At 37.7% G+C, this 13,725-nt stretch overlaps 1 protein-coding gene across 4 annotated transcripts in view; it reads left to right on the top strand.

The window, feature by feature from the left end:
- LOC117416835 (oxysterol-binding protein-related protein 9) overlaps positions 1-13,725 on the top strand; it is a 66,351-nt gene that overhangs the window by 4,062 nt on the left and 48,564 nt on the right. For all 4 annotated transcript variants that reach the window (XM_059034735.1, XM_059034734.1, XM_034028253.3 and 1 more), the window contains exon 3: positions 5,523-5,601. In XM_059034735.1, coding sequence (XP_058890718.1) covers positions 5,523-5,601 — 79 coding nt within the window. The remainder of the gene's footprint in view (positions 1-5,522; positions 5,602-13,725) is intronic.

The following is a 13,725-nucleotide window of genomic DNA, read 5'->3' as shown; positions in this document are numbered from 1 at the left end:
TAGCTCATGATTTTAACTTCTGCAGTTTGGATTTTCCTTTCACATAATTTAAACCAAACATGAAGGACTTGTCACTTAATCTTGCCGTGTCCTCTGATGGGTTTGTGCAAGATCCACAGGCTCATCCTGTGGTGTTTGTGTAACTCCCAGGAACTGCAGAGTCATTGTACCAGTGAAAAGGGAGGGAACCATAAGTGACATTTATTTCTGCTGCAAGGTTATCTGAAACAGCAGCCATCTCAAGTGAGTACCCGGGACAGTGTATCAAACTAACTGCAGCAGATTGCTTTAGGAAATTTATAATTTCTAGAAATTTCTCAAAGAATTTTAGGAAAATTTGTTTTTGTGGATGAAGAAAAAGTTACAAGAATTAGATGGTCTACAATTATTTATTTCAGCAATTTTTGCAAAACCCTAAAAATGCTAATTAAAAAATATTCGTGATATTATTGTCTACAGTGAGCTAGAAATTTCAATATGATTATGCAGAACCTAATTGTAGAGAAGTCTAGAAAATGTTGAGTTAGGCATAGGATGATTGCTGTCATTACCAATAAGTCAATATGGGAAAAAGTAAAGAGCTATCTGAAGACCTTAGGCAGAACATTATTTATTGTCATAAAGCTGGAGAAGGATACGAGATTTCCAAGCATTTGAGTATCAGAATTTTTCTTTTGTTTCTATTATCAAGAAGTACAAGACTCATGGTACTGTCACAACACTCCCTCGGTCTGGAAGAAAAGGTTCTTTCATCAAGAACAAGTAGAAGAATTGCGAGGAAGGTTAATAACAATCCGAGATTGACTGCCAAATATATTCAAAATGAACTGGCTGCAAGTGGAACAAGGGTTTCCATTTCAATGATAGGTCAAGTACTGCATGGTGAAGGTCTCAATGGTCGCAGGCCAAGGAAAAAGCCACTCTTAGGAAAATGTTACATGGACAATCGCTTGAATGACGGATATGAGTTCTGGTCAAAGGTTTTGTGGATTGATGAAACATAATTCAAGCTATTTGGTCACGCTAGTTGTTACGTTTGGAGAAAGTCCAAAGAAAAGAACATCATACCTACTGTCAAGCATGGAGGTGGTAATATCCTTCTATGGGGCTGTTTTTCCTCTAATGGCACAGGAAATTTAGTTCCAATACATGGTAAAATGGATTCCATAGCATACAAAAAGATACTGGCCATCTGAAACCCTCCACTACAAAACTTAGTTCCAACACAACAATGAGAAGTCCTCATGTAAAGAATGTATCACGGTTTATTGATAAACAAGGAATCGTTGCATCCCTATTCAACAGGCAGACAAGATTGTTTACATTATCCAAAGGTAGTTTTAGAGGTCGGGACACCAGCTTTATCCTCCCATTGAAAGCTTCACTCTCACTCTCACTCTGAGCCTCTGTAAGTCAGATAGGCTTAGTATCTGAGAGTAAATGACATCTTCAAACAGTTATAGCGACTTATTTCTAAGCTGTAGTTTTGTTATACTGGTAACATTTTACAGGAAGCCTGATGAGCTGATGTTTTCAGCATGAGGATTATTATTTGTTATGATGAGTTACTCATACATTCCACATGGGGGCAGCAAAGCATTGTGTCTAGAACAGTATTTTTTATATAATAAATGTCCCAGTTGTGGTGGATTGACAAATTGTTTTTGTTATGTTTGTCGAATGTACTGTACTGAATTGCAAAAACAATTACAATAATTTAAGCTATTTTTGTCAAGTGTTTATTCCCGAAACTGAAAAACATCTAATTTAAAACATTACAGCACTGTTTGCTGTTTTGAGGACCAAGCTAAACATGCTAATCGCCTAGCCCTCAAACTGCAGTCTAAATACAAGGAACTATGTGGTAATGCACTTTTAATATCAGACATAATTGAATAACAACATTCATAAATATCAACTTAATAATAGTGTCAATACTGTAATCGTACACTACATCCTTTCTTTGTCACTTGGAGGGGGAATCAGTTGTCCCTTTGTTACTCTCATGGAGATCTCCAGTATTATCTGTCAAACATGTTTCCATTCTGATAGTGAGATTCTAGGTTTTTACCCTGCATGTTTTGAATGTCAGAATGGAGGTAAAGCTTTGCCTGTAAGTGACAGTATGGCCTAGGCTGCAGTCCCTATCTGGGAATTTCGAAAGCATCTTGCACGTATCGAATTGTATCAGCGCTCTGGAATTAGTTTTTCCAAAGGGTTTTGCAGAACAATGATACGAAATATAAATAGTTAACGTAATAAAAACAAGCTTTTAGTCTGCATGAAAGATGGAGTACTAGAGACAATCCAACACACCCTGCACTTTTAAAGGGTTTAGTGCACAAATTCTGTTGTCTTTTACTCTAACAAGATTTAAGTTCAAACTAATTTGAAATAGTCAGATAACAGATATTTCTACATTCTCTTTCTTTAATTAGCAGTATGAAAAGCACAAAAGGAATTTTACACACCCCCTGGTAATTATTGCCAATTACTGCAATTATTTGGGTGTTTGTATAAAATGAACATTCATTTTAAAAAATCCTGCTGTGCTATGCTTTATACAGCTGCATGCAGGGCAATGCTGGTGTGACAGCCTTATAGAACCAGGTGCCAGATAACTGAAATGACCAAATGCATTAGCATTAAGTTGTCTGTTGCGAGTTGAAATATAATGCTTTATTTATGAACAACCAAGTTTAATACAATAGAAACCGAGTAGCAAGCAGTGTAAAATATACCATTTAAAACTGTACTGTTTGCAAACAAATGCTTCTCAAGTTTGTCAGGCCTTACAAGACATGTTATTAGAAACCTAAGTCATTTTTAAACTTTGGCTCAAATCCCAACCCTGAGATTTCCTGAAGGGGATTTCTTGTGTTTACTGAATTTTTTTTTTTTTTAAAGGTGTTGCTTAATTGCTTCTGGCCATGATTTATAGGTGCCATTTTATTAGTGCTGATGCAGGAAAATTTGTGTTTGCAGTGTCAAGTGTTTTTTATAGAACACAATGAGAACTAGAGGTCTGCTCGGGCCTAAATTTAAAACCCGACCCGAGCCCGAGGCCTTTGAAATAATTGCATACCCGACCTGGCCATCTGCACAGATATATTCCTTACATACGCTATTGCAACCAAGTATCTTCAGTGTAGAGTATTCCCGGTTTCCAGATAATATGTAAAAAAATAAAAATAAAAAAAAAATCACTCAATCATATCTCATTTACTTCATTTCTTAGTAATCCAACACTGCATGATTTAAAAGAAGACAACAGGCTTCTTCAGAACTTTGTTACCATAAATAGCCACACAGAAGATGCCTTTGCAAATTCGCATACTCATTTTGGACAAGCCTATATCCTATCCAAACCGCTAAATTAACATTCAATAACAAATATTACACCATAACGATGGCTTTTAAAACAGCTACAGGACTAAATGAATATCCCGTCTCTTTGCTGTCATATTTCAGTAATATTTTGCAAGGTTTGCATTGTACAAAGCCACATGGACTTTTATTATCGCTGAATACAACAGTCGTAATTTTGCAAACAGTGGATTTTGACATACCGTTTCCAGCAACGGAACGTTCCACTGCTGCACATTCTCCTGTTATTTATTGATTTATTTTGTGTGTGTGGGTCATGATATAAACCTAGTGTCCCGTTTGCCTATGACCACACATTATGAGTATTACAGTGTTTTAATACTGTACATTTAGTTCTTCTTTAGATTTAAACAAATGCATATAGTTTACTACAGGACAAATACGTATTGTATCATTAACTGGAACAAAACAGTTTGTGTCATTATCTAAAGGCATGAATTGTTGACTGATGAGAGCTAGCAATACTTGGGTGTTTTTTGTGTGCATTTGTATAAAACTGACTTAAAATTTGGTGACGTTGGTGTTTTGTAACTGAACTGTATCCCTTTTAAAGACCACACACCCAGCATTGACAGGCTGCACAAAATGTCGGTTTATCAGCCAAGATGATTATTGGTAGTTGCATTGGAAATTTTAATTATATCCTATGGTTACATTGTAAAGCCCAGCCACGCAGCATTTGACAGGATGCACAAAACGAATAAGTGAGGTTGTGAGGTGATTTTAAAAGAGGTAAATTCTCAAAGAACCTAGAATATACAAACTAAACCCAACACAACACTTATTGTCGGGTCCCATCGGGCTCAGGTCGGGTAGCAAGGCTCTAATGAGAACTACTATAACATGTAGGTTGCTTGCGTCTCATAAGAAGAACAGCATGTGAATCATGCACACATTTAAGGTCCCATAAAAGCTGTGCATAAGAACACAGTGGGGTATTTCCTGGATCTAGACCAAGGCAAATCTAAATACTGCTACCATTTAAATAATAAACAATATATCGTCCATACTTTTAAGACAAAAAAGGTGGGGCGGGGATTTTCATGAAACAGAAAATGACAGCTTTTAAAATGAAAAGCGCTTGTTGCTGGCTGTTAAACTTGTTCGGTTTGCATCCAGTATCACACTTGCACTTAACAAATGCTTTTAGAATGGCCATGGCAGTTATTACTGTTTTGGGATCTTTATCTCCTCTGCTAGGTATGATTTGTTATAACCAAGCATTTTTTTTTTTTGTCTGATGTGGGATTTAACGTGGGATTGGAAGTGTTACGACTCAAATCAAATAAATGTGTTCTGGTGGATGTTAAGGTGAGTTCTAGTCATGGAGAAACTCCTCCAGTTATGACTCACTGCTGACTCGCAGATTGCTGCTGTTAATCCAGCTATTTCTCATCTTGAAATAAGAAGCATGTAAAAGGGACTGAACAAAAAATCTAAAAGGAAATTAGTCATGTATCGAGTTTCTTTCCATTGGAAAGTACTTAAAATTGGTTTTCAGAATGGTGCATGCTTGATGTGGAGAAACGATTGTAGAACAAGTTCTGTGTTATAGCCTACACATGGCTGAGAAGAGATGAGGTAAAATCAGGGTTTTGGTAGTTAACAGTGATAAGGGCTGCAGCAGCAATAGGATGTCTAGCTGTTAAACAAAGCTGTTTAATTAAGGCTGTAAATTGCATTTCAAACTGCTTTACCATTTAAACTAATCAAATACTTGTTAACTCTGTATAAAAAGATCTAGCTATTTTTAGCTAGTGCTATTACAGTATGTAATCTTGATATGCTTTAGACACTGTGTTTTCCTAATGTGATTTGTGCATGTGGTTTATTTTTTAAAAGGGACAATGTCAATATTAAATGTGTATTACAATATATTTTGTAACATGTTAAAGGCACAGTAAGTGGCTGAAGATTTCTTCTCTTTCCTTGATCGTTTTTTCCCCTCTTCCCTTTCATCAGGAGCTGCCTTGATCCCTAGGTTGGCTGGCTCTGCGGTGTTTTTTTCTCCTGCCTGTTCTTTTCAGTCCATTACCTTGCCTGGGCCCCCCCTCTCCCTCCCTGTGTTTGTGTGTGTGTGTGCCGATGACGTCTCGGTTTCTGCTCAGACTCTCTCCTCTCTCTTTGTTTCTCAGGGAGCTGTGATTGGTATAGATGACGAGGACGACAGTACCTTCACCATCACAGTGGACCAGAAGACCTTCCATTTTCAAGGTAAGCTCGGCACTGCTTCTTCCATAGCTGCCACTCGGAGTATCTGCATCCATCAATCAGTTAGACCGGTACTATGTCGCACGCGCACTGCTTCTCTCTCCCTCTCCCCCCTCCTTTGCAAAAAGGGATTATCCATCATTTTGCGTATGCCTCTCTGTGCACATACCGGTATGTATATATGTAGGCATATACTATATCTGTACACTGTACACTGCACAGGGCAGGGGGACAGCATTTTGGATTCAGATTGCAGGTTTGTTTATAAGTGTGTGTGTGTGTGTTTATGGATGCAGCAAAGCTTGTGGATCAACAGGAGAATTTTAAATTAAGGAGGAACAGAACTGGGGGAAGCACGTTGCCTTTCTGCTGCAGACAGCTGGGCACGATCGTGTGGGCTTTTGATTTCTGAACCTTGGGAGATCTGCTGCCTGAAGCCTCACTGCGCTACTGGCAGTGAAAGAGGGTCCCCTCGGTTACCCGGCGACGCAGGACTTGGAGGCAGCCGGATCCCATTGCCTGGCTCTCCACTGGAGCGATGCTTCAAGGACTCTTCTCCAGGTGTCTGACCTCCATCCCCTCGCCCAGCCTTCCTCTCTGTCACCTGTCTCTTCATTTCATCCTGTCCATACGCCGCTCATGCCATCTCCTATTGCTATGTTTCGGCATTGCATGCTGTGGTTCTACGGTAGGAAGGGTAAGCCCATTTTCTTATTTCATTCTGTCTCTTTGGCTTGCTCTCCATGTCCCTCCATGTCTCCTACAGGGAAGAAAAGAGGTAACCCCTACCATCAAACAGATTTTAGATTTTTTTTTTTTTTTTTTGAGCTGTCGGTATTTCTGTAACATGAAATTAAAGCTTTCAAAGGTATTTGTCTTTCAATAGAGTATGTCCTGATGCTAGCAAGCAAAAAAGGACAGTTTATAGCATAGGTTTATTTGCATTTCAAAACATTATAACAGATCATAGTTTTCTGTTTTCTTAGCGTTTGCTTTGCTGTCCCGAATATTCAACTTCTTAATATTGTTTTGACTTCAAACTGTTACAGCAAGTGGAGGAAATTGTAAATGGTATTGCTATAAAGATGCACCCATGGTGAGAAATGCTTTAATCACTATCACTGTTTCTCTTTGTTTAGCAAATTCTGTCAGTATTAGCATATTTAGAACAGATTGTTTTGTTTTTTTAAATAATAATTTGCTCTCCAAAGCCTCTATATTAAATTTGCTGTTTAGAATCCTGGTACACAATAATCTGTATGTAGCTTTCTGATTCTTCTGTCCCTAAAGTACTGGATTGAGTCAGCAGGATTAGAGATTCTGGCATTTGATTTTCCAACTGACTTCTGGGTTTATTTTGTAATATTGAAAAAAATCCTTCCTGCAGTGCAAGGGGCTTATCTTGCTGTTCTGTAGTTTGTTCATGGTGTGGTATTAGACAGAACAATTAAGATTTTTAATTGATGTATAACAATCTGAAGGATAATTAAAGGCAATTAGCATATCGAGCATTTCATGAATTGACAGAGCTGAGATTTGCACTCATGAGCGTTGGTTTGACACACGAGGGTTGATGATAAATTTTGAAATAATGCTGACAGGAAGAAAACCTATGATGTAGGGGCATAGTAGACTTCAGCACCATAAGGAAGTGGCAGTGGCCTAGCACCCAGTCCTGGGTTCCCAAACTATTCGGCTCTCATTTGATCTCCTACCAGTTTTCAGTAATTCCATTTTTAATCTGATCTGGTTAAATGGCTTCCCTAAAACTACCAAGCCAGCTCTCAACAACTATTAACCTACAGACTCGGATGAGCCTTATTATTTCATTCGAGAATTCAATAAGAAAATGCAGCTGTGTTATTTCACTGTTCTTTGGCAACATTCAATCAAATTTCTAGTGGTGCCATATATGTGTTTTTTTTAAATTGGCTAGGGCCCTAAAACAGGTAAATAACGTGTTATGAAGCCCTGCTCTTCGTTTTGATTGAATCTACCTCTAAGTGCTATTTGTTCAAAGTGCATCACTTTACTAATGGTTAGATTGTTACCATTTTGTTTTTTGCAAGATGAAGGGGATGTACTTAATACTAACAGAAAGGAGAAGGTTGCATTTTAGTCTTGTCAAAGGCTCTAATAGATTACATCATTTTGTGTGTATGTGTATATATATTTATATATATATATATATATATATATATATATATATATATATATATATAATATTATTTATTGTCAATAAACTTGATTTTAGTATTTCTAGCCACATGTTTTACAATTTTCCGATTTTTAAAAAAAAATTTAGAAAAAAAATCTAAATAACTTGTGAAACCAGTATATTTTTGGATCATTTTATTTGTAAAATACATTTTTACAACTTTAGTTAATACACCGTTTGGAAGGTTAGTTATATTGGCACAGCCCTTGACTTTATGTTCTGCCTCTTAAAAACACACCAGGGACAACTATAGACTAGCATTGGAGATCCAAACTTTCCCTCAGCTTAGTTACCCAGCCACTTAATTCAAACGTTGACCCATTGCATATCTTCTAATAAGAAAGAAGAAACAATTAATCTGATCACAGGGTCAAGTAAAGATACAAGGTGCATCTGAAAGGACGCCGGTTGGATAACTAATCAGAGGAGTTCTGTCTAATAGTTAATTCAGGGATATAAGCAGTTGATAGCTCGAGGTTAAAGGACTGTGTGGATTGAAGATCCAAGATGGCCTTGCATATCTCCACTAAAGTGTAAATGTAACAGTACAGTTCACTATAGAACACAATCCCATTCCTTGCCCTTGCATCTCTGGAGCACAAAGTTTGATTGCTTGCATGCATTTTGAATGAAAGGTCTGTGTTGATGTTCTGGCTACACTGACTGCAGGAAATGGTGTTTGCACTTTGTACCAGAGTGACTCTGAGCAATACTAGATAGATCTGTTTGTTTGTATTACACTGCATAAATAATTCATCGTGTCCGCAGTTTGCATGACAAATTTGAACTACGCTTTCATAAAATTTATGGGCCATGTCTGCTTATATAGCACACAGTTGCATATTATTGATTAGGGTGAATTACAGTACTGTGGAATACAATTTTTAAACTACTTTCACCTTTTGAAGAGTTTGTAAACAGTGTTCTATGTGCAAACGCCAAGGAGAATATAAATATATATAATCTTTTTTTATATATAAGCAATGGAAAAAAAACTTCCAGTAAGAACGTTATTGCAGTACATTTGTAATTGGATCCAACCTTTTGTGTGTGTGTAAAATATATATATAAAGAAAAACTTCCCTTGACACAAAGTCTGGAAATAAAAAGATAAACCGCAAAGTCAATATTTTGCACAGACTGTCCTGTAGATTGTATTTGGTATTTTAAATTATAACTTGCATAACATACTAGAAATGTATGTTGCCAGCAGCAGATCATTTCAGTAATCTTGCACAGATGTGTGTGTTTTTGCGATTTCCAAACAATGCGCTCTTTCTTTTTTTAGTCCTTTTTAAGCTGTGGAAAATATTTTAGTGTTTTGCTTCATGGGGAAGCAGTCTGCACGCTGCTTCAAGTTAGGAAGCAGTTCACAGGACCCTTTTCAATAAATACCTCGATACCTGGAAGGTGTGAAAAGAACCCAAACACAAGTGTCTGTCTCACATTCTGCGTGGTGAACAGGAACCGCTTTTATATATTTTCACATCTTCTATATATATAATTTAGGTAACTTATTATGAAACAACAAACTCTAATGCAAAGTACAGCATCCTAATGAAACTAGACATATAAAATAGAGGAGTATTCAAATATTAATGTGCAGGAGATATTGTTTGTTGGAGCATAACCTGCTTATAAGGAAGGGATAATGCTGTATCTTTCTCTGGTTACCAGAATCCTATCTCCTCTGGACTTCCAGTCCACAGGAGAATACTTTCTCGATGCTATAAAGGGTAGAGCACCATCTCCAGGACAAAAGTGCAGCATGACTTTGTATGAATAAGGACAACATTAAGGTGTTGTGTTTTCAGAATAGGCTAGTGCAGTTTGAATGGGAGCTTTGTATCACTCATCCTTGCTTCAAGATTGTCAGGGAGAGGCGGCTCCCAATTTTTTGAAAGAAAAAACTTTCCTTCCTTTATAAAGAAGCTGGGGGCAGCTGGTCAGGTTTGTTTGCGATCTTATTAACTCTACTTAGGCGGGTCTATGAGGAACTATGAAACCCTTCTCTTCCCTTAATGAAGGGTACGCTGGGATGGGGGCAAAGCAATACAGTAGAGAGATTTCCAGTGTAATGACTGCAATTGCCTTGCAGTTTAGGGTTTACTGTGACCACGGATGTCCTCTTATTTCAACCTCTCCTACAGGTCTCTGATTTAAACTTATTTATACCCACCAAGGTAGATTAAAATATTCTCTGTTGCCCTGATCTTTATATAAAATCTGAATAAAATACAAAGGTGTCTGGTCCCAGATTCTCTGATTAGTCTGGCACCCTGTCGTTTTAAAACACTGAAATATGTGCATTCAACTGACTGTTGTAAGCCTGCACACTCAAGTGCATGTCATAATGCATCTCCTTTGTATAATATTTCCTTAATAAACATATTAATGTTTAAATATATTTATTTATTTTTATTTTGTTAGTGGCGATCAAGGAATTTTTTTCTCAGTTTCTGTTTTAAAGAGTTGGTCCCATCTTGCTCCTGAATAACCAGAATCACTGTGGTTAATACTCTACCCCCCTGGACGCTGGTGGCTGAAAAGCCATTCTCGGAATTTAATATCACTTAAGCTTTGACGGTCTGATCTATTGCTTTGTGTCTGACGTGAGAACCTTCAGAGCAGCTTACAAAGTGTCACTTCCTGTCAGTCACTGAGAGCCGCAGAGATGCTGAGATTCCCCCACTGCACCAGAGCCAGGCTGTGCACTGTGTTGTAGAACAGTGGGAAGGTATAGCTTACTGTCTATATTTCATAATCTCCTGCCCTTGTGCATTCTGATTTATGTTTCAGTGAATGAAATTGAGGACAAAATATGTATTTTGATTTCAACAACTTACTGAAGCAAAGCTACCCCAAGGCTAGATGTACAGTAGGCTGTGATAGCCTACTGTACATTCTGATACAAAAGAAATGACATCGGTGGATAGCCAATAAACACCGGAAAACACCGGAAAAACTGTGGAAATGGTTAATCAATTCACGTTGACTTTACCCTTTTTCCATTCAAAAAATAAAACCTACTACCAAAAAAATAATAAATATATTTCCCAGTGCTGCTCGGCAATGTCCCGCCTTCCTGACTTGGATCTATCATTGATTTGGTTCTGAATACATTAAACCCGCCCCAACTACTGAGTGACAGCACATTCCGAGATTCACATTGCGAGATTTAAAACGACATTACAATCAGGATGGAGGCTTGTTAGCGGGATTTAAAACTGTAGTACAGTTAAGATACGGAGGAATTAAAATAGAATTGTGGTGAAATGTACAAATATACCTACACACAAAAACCCCAGAAGAATGTGCCTGTGACCATAGGGATTTTGTTGTGGAAGACTGCAAAGGAAAGAAGGTACAACTTAAGTGTGCAAGTACTGTCGAGTTACTACTATACATATTTTGACAGAAAAAAATGCTCAAGCATTTTGGAAAGTAACCAAAAACAGTAATTTCATACAGTATATAAAAAACGAAAGCCCCCCAAAAAAAAGATTTACATGATACTCGAAAATAGCTAAAAATAAGCACCGAAAAATACAAGCCCTATATATATATATATATATGGGGGGGATTTGATGGGGAGGATGGGGGGGATTTCCCTGGCTCTGCACTTTCAGTTGTCATCCCGGGGAGGATAAATTTACAAATGACTGTTGTAAGCCTGGGGGGGGGGGGGGGTATACATTTATCCCCCCCCCCCGATAAAAGATTTTGAATTAACAATTCTTTCTTTGGGAAAGTTTAAACATATTTAAAATGATAAATGTATGCTGCATCATAGTCACGCAAATTGACCAATGAAAATCAACTACGTCATCGTCATTCAGTTGCTGTATTTCAAACTTATTTTTTATTATCGTCTGAAGTGCATACTATACTAAAGAAATGAAGATGGGACACTATTTCATAGTAGCTTTTTTTAAACAGTCCCAGAGCCAAAGACTAACTTTTACCCACTGAGTCACCCGCTGAGCAGAGTGGGGAAAAAAAGCCAAGATTAACAACAATTAACTCCTGCAGATTAAGCTGTTAAAATACGTCTGTTGTATTATGTTCCATTTATTGTTGTTACACTCTGTGCAGTTATCAATGAGGTTATGTGCAACAATGCAAGTACTTGTCATGAGTCGTTTTAACATTATTGTAGTTGTAATGTAGGTAGTTTTTGTGACTTCTTTTGATACCGTACATACCTGCCAAAAGTCCCTATATGGTCGGGACATTCCCGATTTCCTAGCATGTCACGCGTCCCGATGCATAGGAAGAAGGTCCCGATATTTACCTATAGAAAAAAAATCATTTATTCTGCACAGTGGTTAGTTAAAACCACATGCTGTGCTCGTGCTCTTCATGCGGCTGACCACATCCGCTGATCACTAACTTATACAAAGGTAAGAGCACTTCATTGTGTCTATTTTTACTGTCATGATGGTCGTGTCGTGTTGAGTTGGGGTATATTAGATCTATTATATGATAATATATATGATCAGCGTTTCCAAATGTTGGCAAGTATGACCGTATCCATAAAAAATAACTGCATTTTTCCTGCATGATGGCATTTGATTCAGTATAATAAATAAGTAACTTGGTGAACTGTTTAAATTGTGTACTACAGATTTATCAAGGCAGCCTTTGCTAAGGGCGTGCAGAAAACAGGAAGGTATGTCAAGCGTTTCATTGTCTTGTTAGTACAGTACATCAACACTGTGCAGTCGGTTCAAGTGTCTTACAACTGGGATGGCCAAACTTCTGTTCAAAGGGTTGGTAACTTATTTGACTCAAACCAACTACCACTGCTTTTGACCATGCTTTTGAAAACCCAAATCCTCTAACCTTGTATTTGAGTATCTTTTAGTTTTAGCCTTTTTAAAATTAAAATAGATCTCAACAACTGTAAAGGTACTTTATTTTCAAATCTGTTAGGCAGGGTCTGTTAAGAAATTGGTTAGAATTAGCATTAACTAAGTGTAATGTACATAATAATAGCCCTAAGTAGCGTTATATCATAATTGAAGTTGCTGATCTTAAGAGTCAGTGGGCTGGATTCAAAGCTAGCTCTATATTGTCCTTAATCCATACATGCCATTGCTGGAAACATCTAGGCAGAAGAGTGTTACTGTCATATATGCCTACAATGCCAGGAATATATAGTGGACATCCTGCAGTGATGTCACTCCATCCAGAAGTATGTACTTTGGGTTTGTATTTGATATCCTTGTTTCCTCCCAGGGGGGAGTGAAGTATGTACAGCAGGTCATGGTTATCTAAATTTATAATCTTGATCGCACTCCTTTTACAGCCATGGTGCTTGATGTACTTGTCTTTTAGTTTTGAATAGTGTTGCTGTCACTATGAGCGTGGGGAAAATGCAAGCCAGTTTGGTTTATACTTAATTTAAAATTCAGAAACAGGGGACTAGTGTAACAACAAATGATAAATATTCCCAAAGGATCTTTCAGCAGATGCATTCTGGAAGCAGTGCATTAAACTGTAAGATAATGCTCATAGCTGCCTGCCACTCTCCCACAGTGTTCTGTTCTGTGCAAACACCAAGGAGAATGCAACTGACAGTTAGAATGTTATAGTAGTTGACTGATGAACATGCTTTATGTTTTTGTTTCTCGAGAAAAATCTCTTGACTGCTCACTGAAGGAAATGCCCAACACATGAATGAATCTTAAGGATTGCAGAATTATATTTGCATTGATTGTTTTAAGTGCTCCACCTATGATACCCTTTGAGAGGCTGGTGCTGCTGTGTTGGTAGAAGTGTACAGCTGTTGTACAGAGAGACACAGAGAGGACACGTAGCCTCAGTAGAAATACCGGGAACAGCAGGAGAATTGATGGTTGTTCAAAGAACATTCCAAATCTCATTCCAGCACTTGCTGTGTGCTC

This window comes from Acipenser ruthenus, chromosome 12, assembly GCF_902713425.1.
Source record: "Acipenser ruthenus chromosome 12, fAciRut3.2 maternal haplotype, whole genome shotgun sequence".
NCBI classification, from domain to species: Eukaryota; Metazoa; Chordata; class Actinopteri; order Acipenseriformes; family Acipenseridae; genus Acipenser; species Acipenser ruthenus.
Note: the sequence above shows the minus strand (reverse complement) of the source record. Positions and strands in the feature narration are given on the sequence as shown.